At 33.1% G+C, this 20634-nt stretch overlaps 1 protein-coding gene and 1 pseudogene across 1 annotated transcript; both read right to left on the bottom strand.

Moving 5' to 3' along the window:
- Positions 1-276: 276 nt before the first annotated feature.
- On the bottom strand, positions 277-10602 carry LOC140184783 (elongation factor G-2, mitochondrial-like; annotated as a pseudogene).
- A 7565-nt stretch (positions 10603-18167) lies between these two features.
- On the bottom strand, positions 18168-19744 carry LOC112729080 (uncharacterized). Its single transcript, XM_072196157.1, has 5 exons — positions 19666-19744; positions 19404-19571; positions 18949-18995; positions 18510-18572; positions 18168-18383 (listed from the first exon to the last, which is right to left on the bottom strand). The coding sequence occupies exons 1-5, from the start codon at positions 19742-19744 to the stop codon at positions 18168-18170; spliced, it is 573 nt and encodes a 190-aa protein (XP_072052258.1).
- Between the last annotated feature and the right edge of the window lie 890 nt (positions 19745-20634).

Below are 20634 nucleotides of genomic sequence, written 5' to 3'. Positions count from 1 at the left end.
TGGTATCAGAGGCAAAGCATAGATTTTGTCACTTTTTTCAAAAGCATTCTGTCAGTTTTTCTAGCTACTAATTAAGATGACTTAAAAACTCTTAACCTAAATTAAAATTTAATAAAAAAAAAATCTGACATCGTATACCATAGATAAAATATCATAAATAAACCAATATCAAAGATAGAATAAAATAAACCAGTATCATAAACCAATACCATAGATAAAAATATATAAATAAACCAATATCATAAATAACCATTTGAAAAGAGAAACAAGGATAGAATAAATAAGAAACCCCACTTGTTAATGTCACCAGCGAAAGCTCCTTGGAATTCTGTTGGTACTTTCAGCTCAACAAGCATAACAGGTTCTAATATAAATGGCTGGAAGCTGTATAGCACTGATACAAAAATCAAAGAATATGGTCATTACTATGAGAACAAAACTATGGACAATATTATCATGATAATATGTGCAATGTTATGAATATGGATGCAGAATTGTAAAGAACCTGTATGAAAGCATAGATAGAAGCCAACTTAAATGCAAGTTCACTAGAATCAACGGCATGAGCAGTACCATCTGTCAAGACAATTCTTAAGATTTTCGACAGGATGTCCAATTAAAGCCCCCTGTATGAAAGCAACATTACGTTACCATAAATGAGTATTGTAACACTATCATGGCTGAATCGCATAATAAAATTGATGTTTCGTAAATATGCTAATGAATGAACTTTGGCTTCCTCAATATTACATTCTTAGTCCCCATAAATTACTTTTGAATGCTCACTTATTCATCATTACATTTTTCGGTGGTCTTTATACATTCATGGGAATAGATAATATATGTTGAACGACAATTAGATTAAAGTAGAAATCACAAATAACCAATGATGAAAATTTCACTCACGAGTTGGCGGCTTCCTTAAAACCTTTTTCAATTGCAGGGATAAAACCTGATGGAATAGCTTGCCCAACAAGGAGGTTTTCAAATTCGAATTTAGTTGGTGATCCTGCCGAAGTGGTTCAATATACCTGCAAACATAGAACATAGTGAATTCACTAAGCATCAAGAAACAAAAGGTGATTAGGGACAAGTTGGAACATCACAAATTCACAATCAGCTGCTATCATAAAGTAGATATACTTTATACGGAAGCCATTAGCCCAGAAACAGAACCAGAACCACAGCAAAGAGAAGAAGGCTTTATCCAATTTGTTTTAAATCTAAGGATTAATACACTTTTATTGAGAAAAGAAAAAGGATATTTATACACATGGAGAAGTCTGGAAGTAAATGAAAATCCTTTCTAAAATTTGATTGCTTATACCAGCAATTTTCTGTTCTAAGAGACATGCATTTAGTTTGGATGACATTGTTTGAAAATCACAATGTATACTTTCTTGATTTATTAATTCACAACACCTTTTATTTAACAAACTTTTTTGACTAACTTTAAATTTTTTTAATAACGCATCAACTTAATTTTATTTCTAACCACACAGAAAAGAATATAAATTGAGACAAATTTGTTTAAAAACTAACATGGACAAAATGCCTCTTTTGTCAAGCGCTTATATTAAAAGGAACTTCTCAAAAAGTAATTTCTGAATAAACAATTTGCTGTAAGATTAATATAAGTTACTTTTTTTTATCTTTTAGAAAGTACTTATTGAGCCTAATACAAAAAATATATAATTTACACACTACAACGGCATATTTATCTTGTAATATTCAGTAAGTTAAAACTTGGGGAAAAATAATTAAAGAATCTTGTAATGATCAAACAGTTCTTCAAACAGTGCCTACTCCCTAATCTTGCCTTGCATGCAAGGTCTATGCATATTTAGACATGCGGTTGTTTGAGAGAAAGTTAATCAAGACTAAGTCACAGTCATTATATTTCTTGCAAGGTTGGTTCACATGATTTCTATGCTCCAACCATAGGGTATTGAAAATTGTAATTGTAATTGCAATTAAACTTTATTTGGAGATGCTAACAGTTTGTCAGTAATTATCTCTCCTAAAGTTGTAATTATTGTAATTGGATAAAGGTAAAACTCAAAAGAATGGTTTAATATCGAACAGGCCCCTTCACACGAATGTCGCTTATTCTTTTTGAGTTTGAAGAATGGACAATGCACAGGTCCATCCTATCTTGGGATGCAGCTTTTATTAAGAATAATTGAGAGACAACAAGGATTGAACCCTCTGTCTAGTCATAGAAGCTCTTACACCATTATTGAAACTCAGTCACTCTAATTAAACTTTAAAAAATAGCTCAAGGGAGAGGGTTGCCCTAGACTTGTAAAGGCTTCTACCACACCTTATCCTTAGGACATGTGGAACTATAATATACCTTCTCATGCTCAAGACTGGACAAAGACTTGCTATTTGGTTGACTAGACATTTTGGGGTGACCCAAAAACAACCATAGAATAGGTTCTGGTACAGTAATATACCATGATATGAACCATCTTTCCCATGAACTTAAATTGTTGGTCAGCGACACGATTTTATATCTAACACTTTCATGAGAAACAAATCCAAATCTTGATTATTGATATTGTAAAGGTGAGATGTAAATTAGTGGGATACAAATAATAATAATAATTAGAGCATATGACGATCATAGTGCAAAGTGCCACTCTCGGGCAATCCCCATGTCTAATCTGATTTTAATAAAAAAAAAATCTTATGTATGGTAACTAATATAAAATTACCGACACATACCCAATTACCCGTCCATATTGACCTTGCCCTCCAGATTGCTTCTTGTGTAAATAATCAAAATCAGCACGTTGTGTAACAGTTTCTCTTTAGTTTACATGGGGCTTTCCAACAGTTGCATCTACCTTAACAAGTAGGAACATAATAATGAAACTCCAGAAGCAGGAAATATAAAACCAGTATCAGCAAGGATTAACAACATTAATGCATGGGAAAGGAATAGGTACCTTATACTCTCTCCGAATACGTTCAACATAAATATCTAAATGTAGTTCTCCCATTCCAGAAATGATAGTCTAACAACAAAGGTAAACTATGTCATTGCAAGTTCAACAAATTTGCCACTTCTATGATCTAGATAAATAGAATAGAACATTACCTGCCCACTCTCTGGGTCTAAACCAACACGGAATGTAGGATCCTCTTTCTAGAAGCGATTCAAAACTTTTGAAAACTACAAGTGATATACCAAGAAAATCAAATACATGATAAGCTGGGACAGAGTGGTCAGTGTGTTACATAAAGAAACTACTTACTTGCCCTCCAGAATCTTTTGAAACTGGCTGTACAGCTAATGACATTACAGGTTCAGGAACATTCATGGAAGTCATTGTGTATTTAACTGATCCATCGGTAAAAGTATCTCCTAATAACCAATGGATGGAAAAAAGTTAGACAAGTAATCATGTATTAAGGCCAATATAAAACTAACTTAGGCAACATATTACTACAAGATTAAGTTCAAAATTGAGTGCAATTCATTCTCTACATCAATAGGCAGAGACTGCTAACAACAAAAGACTCAATTATCAGAAATTCAGAATGTTTAACAGCTGTTGAGAAGGATTGACAGTAATTAAGCCTAAAAAATTGATTAAACTATACAATTAGAGCCTTACAAATTAATTTAAAAGATTTAACTTGAGAGTTTCCTATGGGCATTGGTTAAGAGAGAAAATAGAAAAGTTTTGGTTTGCATTCAGTGCACAGAAAAATTAAAAAAGTTAGCATTTACTTGTTCTTATAGTATTCTTAGTAAGTGCCTTAACACTTGTTAACAAGACCCTTAATTAAATCTTGAATAAATAAAGGTACAATATAGGATTCCAGAAATCAATATTTGCCCTGCATGAGCCTCTTGAATGTCCTGCAATTTGGATAAAATCCTAATTGAATATTAAATATATTTAATTATTGAAATATATTAAACAGTCTTCGTAACAAATCAAGCTGGGAAAGGTACCCCTACCAAGTTACTCTATAGCAAAAACAATAGCCTATAACCTACCCAACAAAAGTTTCTTTTTCTTTTCTTTTCTTTTCTTTTTTGTTTTTTCTTGATAAAAGAAGACTTTTTTTAATATGAAGAGAAAACTAAACAAACTGGGTAGGACAAGGGGATAAGAGTTCCTCTTTACCATAAAAAAGTAATGAGAAAAAAATACCAATAACATGAAAATCCGCCAGTAATACTGTAAATCCAAAACCTAACCTCTATCTCATCAGAATGCATCCTAACTAAGCGAGGAACCTGCATCCATTAAGAAAAACATTTAGCCAAAAATTCATTCTAATTTTGAAATGCAATACATGAAAGTACAGACCTAATGATCTAACTAGTGAAAATATTACATCACTGGTAGCACAGCAACAAAATTTTGGTGCATAGTTTTAAAGAAATTCATGAACCCAGGGTAGATTAAAATTGAATAATTGCTATAATCTTATGTCATGTAATTTATTACTCTTCCCAAGATGAAATCTAAAGGAGATAATAAAAAGCTGAAGATTTCAACAAAACACTACTGCAAAGTTGTGTTTGGAAAAATCTTGAGAGTTACACCTATGATTTATAGCATAGCATTAGCCAAAAAAAATTCCAGGATTCAATTGCACATATGCACATGAATAACACAATCACAAAAAGCCTTAGATTTTACCTTGATCTTCTTGCCGGTGTTTACATTAATAATAAACTCGCCCTTGCGGATCACACCCTCGTAAATTCTTCAACACCCAAAGCCGGGGGGAAGGAAAATTGAGAAAACAATCCAATAATTTTGTGTAATTTACAAAGTTAACACATTCAAAACAAAATATATGCAGACAAACACACGCAGGGAAAGTGATAAAATGGTTAATGGTGAGAATGAAATGAGTAAATCTCGGTTGTGGGAAAACAAAATGCTCAGGACGGGGAGGAGGGGAGCGCAATATGGGCCCGAGGGACTGGTAACTCTGGGTGGCAAGACTGGTGGGGAGGGGTAGTGAAATGATTTTGTTAGAAAAGAGAGTTGGGGAGTATATTGGGAGGTGACAAAATGCTGAGGAGGGCATTCAGATTGTTGGGATTAGAATCAGACTAGGAGAGGGTCAGGTCTCTCAAAAGCCTGCCATTTGTCACACATTGTTTTTTCCTTTCTCAGTAAAGAACACATGACCTGGGGAAGGGTAAAGCCACATTGGATTTTACCCATTTCCTTCAGTTTCTGTACTGTTTGATCTCTTTTCTACCTACAATTGGTACCAGTTGTTACATACAGTCATACGAGATGCGACTTCTTTATGTAATCATGTGAGCTCTAAAGTACGTCAACCATTCATGTACGATGATGCAGCCAAGAATTGCTCTCACTCTCATAACAGCCAACTTCTCTCACTTGATACTGCCTTATATATGTTGAAAAAGAGTTTGAAGTAATATTACCTTAAATATGTCAACTGGCCAAACCGCCCTTCCTCCAACTTAAATGCCAACGCTACAAGTGGCCCATCAAGACTTCCAGTCAACTCAACCTGAAAGTGCATAGATAAATTATTCAATAAAAAAAGAAACAAGAGCACAAATGCAAAATCGGCTTGCAAAATCATTTGCAGGCCTCTCATTGCCACAGCAAGAACTCTCCAGGCCTTTTGGTATCATTTAAAATCCTTGGGTTTTTCCCAATGGATTTGCATCAGTTTCTAATTACCACATTCAAAGTTTTGGATCATACCAAGAAGCAAATACAATTGGTAACTTTTCAGTGTTTTGGCGCATTCGGTTGAAACTTGTAAAGGAAGTCCATGCCTTTTAACAGCTCCTTTTCGACTACTCATTTAATTGAGATACGATTACCTTTTCGGCCTCGCTTTGGTGCTTCGTACATGGTCTGTCTAAGGGTGTTCCTCACTTCCTCTAGCTAACATTCAAAGGGATTGGCATGCTTTAGTACATGGTCCTGTTTGTTGGGTGATACCATTTTGTATCCATGTGAGGATATTCCATCCTCTTGTGTACATTCTTCTCTCTCCTAATAAAATTTCTTTTTCTATCAAAATAATTTAACCTTCCCTTGACTAAGTTGTGATTTATATTTTGAAAAACTTATGCAATAGTTATCATCCCGGTTAAATCTAAGTTATGTTATTTTTCATTTTGTATTTACTTTTTCTGCGTGGAGTCTTACAAATGCTACTATAGATGCAAGAAAATGTCCACATGAGAATTTTTAACTTTTTTAAAGATTATGTTTAACTAGTAATTACATTTTAAAAAATCCATGAAAATTTAATTATTCGAGTAATTAAACAAGTTCTTAATTGATGTTTTTCCCCTTTTTCTAGGTTTTACTCTATTTTCCATATATTTTCTTGTATGATTCTTCAAACCAAATATTCTTCTTTCACTCCCACTCAAATATATATCTAATCTATATATATAAAGAAACTTATAAATCATCATTAAAAAATAGCCTGCAAATTCAGAGGCCAATTGACAATTTATGACAAATAGATCATAATATCAAAGCAAAACAAAGATAAACATCTTACAAATCAGGTACCTTTTCCTCATTCTTTGTTTGGTCAAGGGCATAACTACTAACTTCAATTGGACATGGCAAATAATTAAGTACACCATCCAGAAGTGGCTGTACTCCCTGTATCAGTAACAGAAGACAATGAAAAGCATAAGAGGCAGAAGGTAAAAATAGGGATGCCTGCAAGCATATGCATGTACAAGAGAACCTCTTGGGGGTTTGGGAGTTTGAACTTGAGAGCAAGGATACCAACCCGAGACGAATTGATGATAAAAAGATTCATCAATTACACAAATCCGATCAAAAGGTAACTTAATAAATGATACAAATTACAAAACATTACACGCCACATTAACAGAGCAATCCAGAATATCACAAGCAAGATAGGAGATCGAACACAAATAGGAGACGAGTAGTCAGTAATAGATAGTTATAAACACAGCAGCATTCTAATAAAAATTTATCAGGACAAAATATTTTATTCCTTTATATTTATTGTGTATGGTCATAAATTGACCTGTATTTGATTTCATTTGGGCATATGATGGGATCAAAAATCCCAGACATCTATGATCCAATCAAAACAAACGTAAAGGATCTAGTAGGTTGGGCAACTTAAGCTACCTCTTGCAATATTTGAATATTTTACACTCCTAATATTTTGAGCCATCCTGACAAATATTAAATACCTGCTAACATGATGCATGCCATTTATGATCCCATATGATATGCATACTCAACCATTTAGCAGTTGTGTACTACAGAATGTCGAGGCAACTATGCCAAGAGGATTTAAGTTCTCAAAAAAAGAAAAGGAAAAAAAAAAAACATATCCAAATTAGGTGCATTGTGTACATATGGAAAATAAGGATACAACATATTAATAATGTAAAGAGGAGGAATACAGAAAGCAATGACTATATAGCATAGAATACACATAATAACTAAAGGTAATTCAATGGTTGCCTTATTTTTAAAAACACTACCCATGAACACTGGTACAAACTTCCGTGCTATGGTGGCCCTACGAATTGCTTCCTGCTCAAAGAAAAATGACATCACAATAATAAAACTCAATATTTAATAAAATAATTAAATATTCTAAACTACATATAAAGCTAAAGGAGAATGCAGTACATTGACTTCATGATAATCTATTGGTGAAAAACCATAGGCCGAAGTGAGTGAAAAATGCAAGAACTAAGCATCAACGAAGAACCAAAGAACCATGCTTACAACTTTTATTAGCAGAAACCATACATATTACAATATAAGCAATTTTTTTCACTGATAATCATAAAATAACAAGACCACTTCCCATTGACACACCTATGCCTTTACTATTTCTGATACACATCTAGAATGCTCAAGACTTCTATGTAATCAACAATAAAACATCCCAACAAAATAATTGTCAGAGGTAAACCAAATTCGATGCATATCCTATAAATCAAATAATGAACATACCTAATAGAGAAAGCTAGAAAACTCTCTAACTTGATTAGAAGAGTAGGGACTTAAGAAACTGACTCTACCAGCTAGATTAGGATAAATACAACAGATTCAGAAAATATCTTCTCTCTCTACTCAGTTTCAGTTAATACCAAACTTCAATAGGGATGAGGGAAAGGAAAAAAAAAAACCGAAAAATGAAAAAAGAAAACCCACAGACCTGAAGGTCAGCAGGTGATATGGGCTCATCACCAAGAAAAGCTTCAGCAAGTTGATCATCAACTTCTGACACAGCTTCTATGAGCTCCCGCCTTTTTTCTACTTCCAAGGCTTCCATATCTGCAGGCACCTCTTCAGTGACAACTTTTTCACCGAAATAAGCAACAATAGAGCATGCTAAAAGTAAGCCATAAGGAAAATTAATTTTAGTAATAAACAGCAATAATTTTGAAACAAACCCATTAGAACCCCAAAAATAGTATGCTTTTACTGCACAAGATCAACAAGTCCCTCAAAATCATCCTCCAAGCCTATCGGAACTTGCATTGCAGCATTATGATGCCGAAGTTTAGATCGTGCCTGTAAAAGTATAGTCCTCAAATGAGAAAAAAGTTATACAACTATAATGATGATGTAAGCACTTTTGGCTATATTTTGCTATTGTATATATGATCTCTTATCCTCCTTCTCCTTCTATCCGTATTAATGATATTCTTCTTTTATCAATATAAATACAATAAAAAAGAAAGTATGGTGACAATGATATAATGAATCAAAAGGAAACTAAAAGGATTTCCAGAATGCACAAAGGTAATAACAAATAATACTTACTAAACTACCAAACTAAAATTTGATAGCTTATATATTGCTGCAAAATCTTAATTAATGTGATGCTATATACATATAAAAATTAAGGTGAAGTCATAGAAGATTTTTAGTAAACAGGTTACAGAAGGTTTTATCATGAAAAATCAGCTTTAGAAGAGGTTCAACTTTTTCAAATTCCTTAATTTCTCAAAGATCAGCAACCAAGGGATTGAGGAACCGAATCTGCGAAATTCTCTTCCATAAAATCGTATGAATGGCAATAAAACTATAAAACATATCATCTATACGGTCTTCATTAATCTCCAATGAACCTGATTTAAAACTTTCCATGGATCTGCTCCCATTCGATCAAGCTTGTTAATAAATGCAAGTCTTGGAACCTCGTATCTTCTCATTTGTCAATCTACCGTGATGGACTGACTTTGCACACCACCAACACTACAAAGTACAAGAATAGCACCATCAAGGACACGCAAAGCCATCTCAACTTCAATGGTGAAATCAACGTGACCAGGTGTGTCAATTATGTTAGTCTGCAATGACAAATTTCCCAAAAGAAATACAAATACAATTATATTTTTACCCAAAAATTAGAAAGTATAAATAATTAGCAAGTCAAAGAGATGAAAGAAGGAAGTCATCAGTACTGCAAGTATAATATAGAATTCTTATTCTAATATTCCAATGTTTCAACATTTTTGACTGTCATCGAGACAATTTACTTTTGCTTAGCAGACTAATTTTTTTATTTTCTCAATTCCACTTAAGAATAATTACACATAGAAACCTTTTCAACCTTTTCTCCATTCTCCATCATAACTAATAACTAATCCATAACAATAATTAGTATGTTAGGGATTGCAGTAACAGAAGCACTCAAATCTCACTATACATTAAAAGCTCATTAGCTCTTCAAAATTGATTTAATACTTAAATTCAGTTTGAACTCAGTCAACTCATAACCACATAAAATTCATCCAACTAAATCTCAACTCCAATCATAACTTCAACACTGAAATGAAACTGACTGATTCATCATAGTCACTAGTAGATTGACAGGTACTTCAATACACATTTTCTTTACAGAAAACGTAAAAAAATAATTACTTTTTTAAAAATTAGACTAAAATTGGAGTAAATAACTACTTTTATATTGTTTTATCATTTGAGGAATAGCAAAACAACACAACAATTTGGAGAAGGGGAACAGTTTATCAATAGCAGAGAAAGAGATATTTACCTTATAGTCTTTCCAAGAGCAGTAAGTAGCAGCAGACTGGATAGTGATACCTTTCTCCCTCTCCAAGTCCATGGAATCCATCTTGGCGCCGACGCCGTCTCTGCCCCGAACCTCGTGGATCTCGTGGATACGACCAGTGTAGAAAAGCACTCGCTCCGTCAAAGTTGTCTTGCCGGAGTCGATGTGAGCAGAGATCCCGATGTTGCGTAACCGCTCCATGGACTCCTTCCACCATGGCTCCTTGTCCGCCGCCGCCGCCCTCGCTCGAGCAGCGTTACCCGACGAGAAGTGCCGCAGGTGGAATGCACCGGCAAGGAGGGACGACGCCGGAGACGGAGACGGCGATGGGGATGCCGGGGGCACGGAAGAGGAGAAGAAGGTGTAGAGCAGGCGCGGCGCAGAGGACCTGGCTATCCGTGCCATGATGGTGGTGGAAGAGGTGGCGCAGGGTTTGTCGTTTGTTTTGGGGGGCTTACTACGTGACTGTTAAAGTGCTGACTTTAATATTCTTTAAATTAAATTTTTTGAACAAAAGATTGCATTTTTACTTAAATTAAAACAACAACATTTATATTCAGATATACCAACCGCATTCAGATTTATATCAAAATTTTTTGTATTGGCATTCACATAAGAACTCTTGTATTTTGTCATTTATTTCAGAATTTAAGTAGAAAAGCAGCATTTTATTCAAAAAAAAAAACGATATCGCTTTTGTCCTTTAATTTAGAAGACCTATTAGTTCGACTGGCGACACGTGGCAACGTTATAGTCACGTCAGCAACTTAACAATCACATCTATTTTTATTGTTAGTAGTTAACGACTTTAACTAACTAGATATCTAAAATGTCTCGTTTATGTAAAGTTTGAGGATCTTGATTATAATAAAAAGTTTTCGAAGACTAAATCGTTTTATACGAAATTTTTTGAAACCTATTTGAATATATACTCAATAAAATAAATTTAATAATTACATATTTGTGTACTTTTTTAAAAAAATTAGGCAAATATTCTTATGAAAATACAAAATATTATATATAAAAAAATAAGGTATTAAATTAATTATTATGTATTTATATTATATATTTGTATATAGATATATATAGTATTTAACTTATTTTTAATATATTATTATATTTTTATATATTTTTTATATGAATAGTTAATTTTTTAAATACACAAAGCATAATTAGTTAAAATAATATCTATTTTTCTTTTGTATTTTTATTTTTGAAAATAATTTTTATTTTTAACTTTTTATATTTTAAAAATATAATTTGTTTGTGAAAATAATAAAAACATGTTGGATTAGTCTATTATTAAAATATGTTTTTAATATTGATTTTAGAATATAAAATTATGCTTTATTGAATTTATAATTTTATTTATTTTTTATAAAGTTAACAATTAATTTTTATAAATTTCAAAAATAAAATAAATTACTATCATAAAGTAATTAACTTAATTCATAATAAAAATAGATAATTTAACCAAATAAATAATAGGGTTAAGTACAATTTTGGTTCTTAATGTATAGGCCAAAATTTTTTTTTGTCTCTAATATTTTTTTGCATACAAAATCGTCTCTAAGGTTCAAGTTGATTTTAAATCGTCCTTCGGGCTAAAAAATACTTTTTAAAGACGATTTTGCTCTTTATGGTTTCTTTTCCTTCATGTCATTCTCGTGAAATCATTTCGTCTTCCTCAAATAACTCACAATATTTGAGAACACACTTGGTTTTTGAAACATTTGCGTGAAACCCTACAAAAGTGTTCCTGCGAGGATGATCTACGCTAATGGTTGAAGACATTTTGTTGTTAGGAGTTTGACCGAGGGTGTGGCGTGATGTCGCATTCGTCACTCATCTTCATCGCTGCAGATAGCCGTTATTGAGGTAAGCTTGCTTTCCATGCAATGTCACTTCACCTCAAATATTCTTACATTTGGGTGGTTTAAACTTTACAACAATGTTGCTGCATCTAAATTGTTTGGGGTTTAATGTAGACTGCATTGACGATGGATAAAGCTGGGTTTGTGATGATCTATTTCTTTTCTTTCTTGTTTGTTTTAGTAATGTATTATGTTGAATAATAATAGGGTTGTTTGAGTAGAAGACGGTGTACTTTACATGAGGGTGCATCATGGGGTGCATTCGGATATGAGAACGGGGTATTTAAGTATTTGAAGGGGCAAACTACAATTATCGAAAAAATTGATGGCGATCGGTGCTTTGTGTTGAGGCCTGTGAAGAGTTAAGACGGTTTGGATACTTGGAGTCCAACATTGCAGCATTATGGTATAAAGATCCAACTACGAAAGATTCTGAAAATAACTTGAAGATGTTAAAAGGTGACTCAGATGTAATTGAGATTTGCAAAATAGCTGACATGTGGGGTTTGGTGATTTGTTTGTGGTCTATGATGTTGGGGATGCGGATGGTTTCCGAAAATTGGTTATATTGACGTATGGGGAGTTATTGGGGCGTTGAAAGTGAGAAACTTAATGGTGCTGTTCTTGAAATAGTTGGTATTTGAAGGAGAGCAAGAAAGGAATGTGATAGTAAAGGATGATGACCCTGTGACTGAAGCAGTTGATGATGAGGTCGAAATAGAATTTTAGAATGCGGAAAGTGGGGAACATAACGAGGGTGTTTCAGGAGAGTTAGGAGGTGGAGGACAGATTGGAAGAGGGCTGTTTGTCACAAAGAGTGCCTCTTTTGGCTTTATGCACACAGGGTTGGCGGGGAGGAGTCAACATGGCAATTAAGAAGCTTAAATTTGCAACATACTTGCATGCAAACACACAGGATTGGCATAATGAACTCCAAATGGCTAGACAACCAGTTTAAGAAGAAGGTGGAGTCTAATCCAAGAATCAAAATAAAGGAGTTGGTGGCAAAGGCATACAAAAAGTGGAATCTGACTGTGACTAAATCAATGGCAGTAAAAACCAAGCAAAAGGCATTGAGCCAGATTCAGGGCATTTAGAGAGCAGTATAAGAGGATTAACGATTATTGTTTGAACTTCTAAGAGCAAATCCAGGATCATCCGTTTACCTGAAAATGATTCGGTCCCTGGATTTTGCTCAGGAGATCCAGAACCCAATCTTGATGAATTATTGTGTATTCCAGAGACTGTATGTATCCTTTGATGCATCCAAGAAAATCTTCCAACACTGTAGACCGTTTGTTAGTTTGGACGGATGCTTCTTAAAGACTCCTCAGGGTGGACAACTGTTGACTGCAATTGGAAGATACCCGAACGATCAGATGCTTCAAATTGCTTATGTAGTGGTTGAAGCTGAGACATATGACTCCTTGATTTGGTTTCTGCGCCATCTTGTTGAGGATTTGGAGTTGGAGAAAATTGGAAAATGCACCTTCATGTCTGATCAGCAGAAGGTAATGATACAGTTTACATTATTGTTATGCTTTAACAAATAATGATTGTTTCAAATTAGATACAATGATTTCTGGACTAACAAAATGCATGCTCACCTTCATTTCATAAGGTTTGTTACCAGCATTTGAAGAGGTCATACCAGGGGTGACAACAGACTCTGCATGAGGCATCTCTATAGCAATTTCAGAAAGAAATTTCCTAGTTTAGAGATGAAGAACAGAATGTGGCAGTGTGCAAAGGCAACTCATTGGAGGGATTGGGAGAAGGAAATGAAATCTCTAGACTTGTAATGATGGGGAATTTTGACATTTAAACGGCATTGCACACAGGTTTTGGTCGCCTTCTAGATTTACATTTCATTCAAAATGTGACACCCTTGTTAATAACATGAGTGAAAATTTTAATGCTGTCATAGTAGAGGCAAGAGAAAAACCTATTGTAACCATGTTAGATGACATTATGGTGTATCTCATGACTAGATAGGCTGCTAATAGAGATAGGATTCAACTTTACTAGGAAAATATTATGCCAATAATTAGGAATAAATTGGAGAAAGGGGCAAGGTTAGCTAGGGACTGGAGGCCATACTGGTCAGCTACTAATAAATATGAGGTCATGTGTGGATTAGATAAATTTATTGTGGATCTGGCTGCTGCTTAGTGTTCTTGCAGGAAGTGGCAGATGAGTGGAATTTCATGTCCTCATGCCATTAGTTGCATTAACTTCAAAGGACTAGATTTAAAATCCTATGGGGATGATTGCTAAAAGAAATATGCTTACCAGAAGGTGATATACCCTCTGAATGGACCGGATTTATAGAAGAGAACCCAATATTATGATGTCATGCCACCTCCATATAGGAGGCCAAGTCACATACCTCTGAAAAAGAGGAAGCGAGGATCTGGAGATGAGGAGAACAGAAGCCAGAATCACCTATCACAGAGGGGTCAAATTCAAAGATTCTCTAATTGTGGTGATGTAGGGCATAAGAAGGGGGCTGCACAAAATCTAATAAGAGTGTATGTGCCATTATGCTCTAGGGTTTACTTGGGTTTATGCTATGTATATATTTTACTTTTTGGTTATGTATTTAATTCTGATTCTTTTTATATAATTGTGATTACCTTCATAGGCCCAAATCTCAACACAACAAGCTGCCAAAGCTCCTAAGAGAGGGAGGAAGGCTTCATCCTCACAACTCCCTGGTCAAATAGTTCAAAAAGGGAAGTAGAGGAAGACTTCATCCTCACAACCCAACCCTCCAGCAACTCAACCCAAAAAACCAGCTTCTAAACCCAAGAAATCAGCAGCTCAACCCAAGAATGCAACAACTCAGTCTAATAACCAATTCTAGTCCAATCCTAAAACACCTTCAGCCCAACCATTGGTCAAGAACAAAAGTACAGTAGCAATAACCTCCTCCAATAAGAAATAGTCACTGAGTCAACTAACTAAGAGAAAGAGATATTTTTCTGTCATCCAAACTGGTGCACCACATGTTCTTCTACAGAAGTTCAAGCTAATGGCAAAATTACCTTCTAGTAAATGGAAAAATCTTTAGATATTGCTCGTTATGTTTGTTTTGTTATCAATGTGTTACTTAGTTGGAAACAATGTTTTATGCAACATTCCAGATACTATTACTTGGTTTTAGGTAATTCAACATACTATCTTGAATTGTGTTTTTTGTTTAAGTGGCATGACATCCACTGTAAGCTATGATTTCAATTTAGACTTGTATAATCCATGGGTTAAATTGTGAAAGTTTTAACTTGTCTTTAATTAAAATTGGCCATTAGGTCACTACTAGATTTACAAATCTCATTCCTACATATTGCTATACTAAGCTTCTGATTTAAGCTTGGCAATATTATTATTATTATTATTATTATTATTATTATTATTATTATTATTATTATTATTATTTAATGAATATTTTATGAATTAAAAAAATTATTTATTTATTTTTACCAACTTATAAATTTTATTTCTATTATGTTATTGTTGATTTTTCAATATACTATTGAGATTCGTTATGCTGTTGTTTGTTATTTAAAATTTGATGTTGAAACTTGTTATGTATGTTTAATTTTGTAATTTACAAAACCACAAATCCGATTCCATCCAAACCGCACCTCAAGTAAAATTAGTATTCGAATCAAATGAGTGTTTGACTCAAAACCGATCCAAACTGCACGAACACCCATACCATCGGCGTCGTCTCTCCCTCCCCTCTTCTCTCTTTCCTTCCTCTTCTTCCCTATCTTTTCGTTCAGTCTCTGCTCTCTCTTTCTTTATTTCTTTCGTTTTCAATGTGTGGGATGACCGAATGGGAATTTTATTCTAATTTTAATTTTTTTATTAATAAGTATATTTTAGTAATTTTGTTTATTTCAATTTCTATATTTATCTTCAACTAAACAGGATACTCACATATAACTCATTCTTATATACTTTCCACTAAATATAATACAGAGACTTTATCTTTTAGCGAAGAGTGTGCCAATAGTCAGACCATGGATTAAACACCAACTACTTCAAGATAAAAAAAACACCAACTATTTGCAACATAAGAGAAAATATTACGATGTAAACTCTGTTAAACTCTAAAGTGGTCATTAAAATTGGCAGCTTGCACAAAAAAAAAATTACCGAAATTTTAATTGCACTATACAAATCTCCAAGATAAAAAAAATTGCACCACGTGGTTCCTATCCTCTCTCTGTCGAGTTACACATCATATCTTGAGTAAGTTGACTTAGAAAAAATGACGTTACTTTAGTTTTGACGATAAATATTTGTTGAAATGATAATAATACAATTTTTTTAATCTTAAAGATATTTATAATGTATTTAAAATCTCAAAAACTTTTCTGGTGCAAACGAACAATCTCAAAAACTACTTTGGACTTAGTCCAAATGCTACATTGCAAACGTCGATAGGGTGAAAAAGGAGAAAGATTTATTGCAGAATCAACTTACGTCTACCTTTTTCTTTTCTTTTTTTATGGGATTGTATGCCGTTTGCTATTATTCTATTGCTTCTGCTATTACTTTCAGATTAAATACTACATGATGGTTTTCATAACAATATAAAACATCTATTAGCAAAGAGAATACACAATTCAAATTATTAAAATTTATAACATGAAGGGTTAACAAATGTCAATAGCCAATGGAATGCACGGAGGATCAGACAAATTGAGTAGGCTGGGAGAAAAATCTAAGCATAAATTTAAAATGAGGTTGACTGATACAATCAATCATAGCTATCACTTACATACTCATTTTAAGTAGTTTGTACTACTCTTAACAGAATGAAACCAATTCTAACATAAATATTTAGGAGAATAATTCTCATTACTGACTAAATAACTGAACCTCAATGTAACTATGTAATAATCTAACAATTATGCTTCCCCAAGTATAAACCAACACTGAATTTGAAACTATATGGTATAAGCAACTTTGTAGAATAGTCTAGCAACTGAAAACCAATACTTGCATTTCTTCGATCTAATTAGTCAATGGCATTCATCTAAAATTGTAGAACATTAAATGAAAAATGATGAACTAGGGGCCACTAAATTTACATGGCCATCCTCTAAGGAGATGAAGAGGATGGTACTGTTAGTGTGCATAATAGCTTTAGCAGGCATTTAACCTTTTTCTGACTCTGCAGATAATAATAGATATCATAACTAGCGTATTCTAGAAGATTCCAAGAATTTCATTCAGTGTGAAAGAACAAAAACAAAATCAAGGCTTGAAATTACGCAAAGTCAACCCCAAAATTGACAATGCTCAAACTCAGCTTGATAATATTTAGCTCAACTCATGGTTTGACTAATTTATTATCGAGCTTAATCTTATTATGGAATCTTGATGCACGAGTAAAATTTCAAAGACCATTTTAAACATTAACCCTTAGATATTAATTAAGCTTTTGGCTATAAGTACATACTTATTTTCAACATATTTAATCTACAAGACACATTATGCAAATAATTGAGATATAATATATTATTATTGATAATATATAATGATATAGGTGATATTATGCCGAGGTCTCAGGCATTTACATATCTATGTGAACCGACAAATGAATATACAACCCTACTCATGGAACATAGCAAATTTAAGTTTGACTCATTTAATAAATGAGCTCAAATTTTTAGTTCAAGCTTAGTAGCTCACCGGCTTAAGAGCTTAGCTTATAAAATAACTAACAAATTGAGCTAAAAATAGCTCACATGCTATTAGGAACAAGGTAAACTACCGAAATTGCACCAAAAAACTCATATCGCTATGAAAAATAACCAAACAAGATTTCTATGAATGACAAAGAAGTCTCAAAAGATTTAAAAACGTGACAAAATTAACAAAAATATCATATTTTTTTACATAAATGATAAAGGAATTTTGTATTTAGCAAACAACTTGTGCATTTTATTTTAAATTCAATCATTCACAAAAAAATTTGAAAAAATTCCTTGACAAATCACCAAATTTTAACTATGACAAAGTCTCATTTTTCTAATAATACTTACAAAAAATCGCATCGAAATCTAATATCTAAAGTATTTTATGAAAAAATATAACTAATATCCGGTTAGTTTTCTCACTTTTTAAATCCTTTGGAGCTTATTTGTTATCTTTCTAGGTTATTTTTATTAGCGGCATAAACTTTCAAGTACCATTCTTGGTAGTTTATTTTTAGGAAAGTATCTCTTCATGCAACAAGGAAACTAAATGAACAAGATATAGCAATAGTTTCAAATAGAACATTTGCTTCATACCATATATAGCTTCCATGTTATTTTGCTTGTAAACACCAAAAGGTGATCCATGGACAGAGAGAAGCATCTCACTAGGTTTCGACAGCCTAAGGGTTTTGGGTGTCATCCCAACAGACAAGCGCTGACTACTCACCTGCAAAAGGCAACAAAGTCAAATCAATCACAACTGTTTAAAAAATAGCCTCAGCAATGAATACTAGAGTTCATAAAGTCATCCATAAAAAACAAAAGGTAAAAAATAAAAGGAGAAAATTCGGACATTGGGAGTCTGAAGACCTTCTTGACTTGTGAGAGTCTGAGCTTCACATGGCTCCTCAAAAACCTATGTAACAAACATTCAATTAATTCATATTATCACAATATATTGCAACCACTAATTAGTTTTTATTTGCAAGCTGTTTAAGTTAGTCATAATAGATTTAGCAGCGTATACAATGAAACTAGTAATAGAGGCAAGTTCTCTTCCATCTGCACATGAAAGGATCCTAAATGAATAGCAACATTTCTCATTCAAATCAATTCGTGGATGCTTCAGCACATGATGGAAATGAGAATGGAAGTGCTATATTAATGCTGCTCCTACACAGCTACCCCAATTTTATGTCGCATCAAGTCCTATGTAAGTGACCCAAACAAGCCAGCTAAGGATGTTACAAAATACAATTAATCAAAGTGCACAGAGAAGATAGAGAACATACAAAGTCCTTAAAATGAAGATTTTCATCACTAAGAAATCCTGTTCTCCCTACCAACAAAGAAGTAAACTAACAGGTATCAACTACAATCTATGCCAAAATGTATAAGAACTATAATATCTATAGTAAAATCGTTCAAAATTGAAGGAACTCAAACATTTTAAGGGGCACAGAACAATAGTATGTTTCGTAACATACATTTCCATTTTTTTTAATTCAATTTAGGAAACTTTAATTCAGATATGAAATGAGTTAAATCGAAAGAGAAAACTAAACACTACCAGTATTGCTAGAGTATTCAAAACCACCAAACTGAGAAACCGAAAAAGGACATTCCGAAGGAAAAGTAATCGAAAGCCTCTAGAACAGAGAAGCGTGCAAATCTCTTTCTACACCACCACAAGTCGTGGACATTCTGCTCCCTCTCTCTTTCCACTTCACATCAAATTTTCCATTACCTTCATCTTTCACAATTGAGGGATTCGGTAAGGTTTCTTCGAAGACCTGTAGCATTAGCTTCCGGAGCTGTTCCTCACTGAAACACGACCGAACCAAACGAAGTTCCATCAACAATCGCTCAATCTCAACATCACGAACCACCTTAATTGCACTGATTTGACACTCCACTGCCACAAACACACAGGTAGAGTTTTAATAAAAATAAATAAATAGTGAAAACTTTATGCTAATCAAGAAATCTGTTATTTGATTTTGCTGTACCTTCGATTTCAAGCTCTTTGAATTGAGGTTGCTGCGTTTGGGTTTTAAGTTCCTTCAATTGAGTTGATTGTTTGACCATTTTCTTCGCTCTACGCCTTGGAAATTTTGCCTTTAATATACTAAAACTAATATAGTAAGAAATAAGGGCTATAAATCTACAGTTATAGTTATCAGAATTGAATCGGTAATCCACTCGGTCTGGTTCAATCGATGGGTCACTGATTCACCCGGTTGACCCGGTCATAATTTAAAAAATATAAAATTATATAAATAAAATTAAAATTACATATTAAAACTTAAAATGCAAGTCTTTACAAACATAATAATAATAATAATAATAATAATAATAATAATAATAATAATAATAATAATAATAATAATAATAATAATAATAATAATAATAATAATAATAATAATAATAATCAAATGTTAATTTTTAGACAACTAATGATGCAAAAAGAGATAATAAACTAGTTTCTAGTACAAAATACTTTCTTTATTTAAATAAACAAGAGTAAGCAAAAGATAACATAATCGATAATCAAGTCCAAGTGATCTTAAAATCGACATCTATATCTTCATAGGACAAATTTGGAGCTTGATCAACATTTTCCTCACTTTGATTTGCATCTATATCTTCCATAAGAAACACTGCATTATGATGTTATACAGAACATCTGAAACAGAGAAAGAAGAGTTTGAAGAGAGAGGTACAAGAAACTAGTGAACTGAATTAACTTCATCTTATTCTTCCATCAATGAATCAATTCTACACACCTCTTATAGGGATGCAAGAGCTTTATTTATAACAGAGTTGAAAAAGAGAAAAAGATCAGACATCAGAATAACAAACCCTAACTAACTGTACCAAACTGATTTTGTTATTGACTAACTCTCTTATCTCTTATCCCTTAACATACAACAACAAAAGATTTAGCATTTTTTAAGCAACACAACAAGAAGGTTCAG

Source organism: Arachis hypogaea, chromosome 5 (genome assembly GCF_003086295.3).
Source record: "Arachis hypogaea cultivar Tifrunner chromosome 5, arahy.Tifrunner.gnm2.J5K5, whole genome shotgun sequence".
NCBI classification, from domain to species: Eukaryota; Viridiplantae; Streptophyta; class Magnoliopsida; order Fabales; family Fabaceae; genus Arachis; species Arachis hypogaea.
The sequence above is the reverse complement of the archived record's forward strand: the minus strand, read 5'-3'. Positions and strand labels throughout refer to the sequence as shown.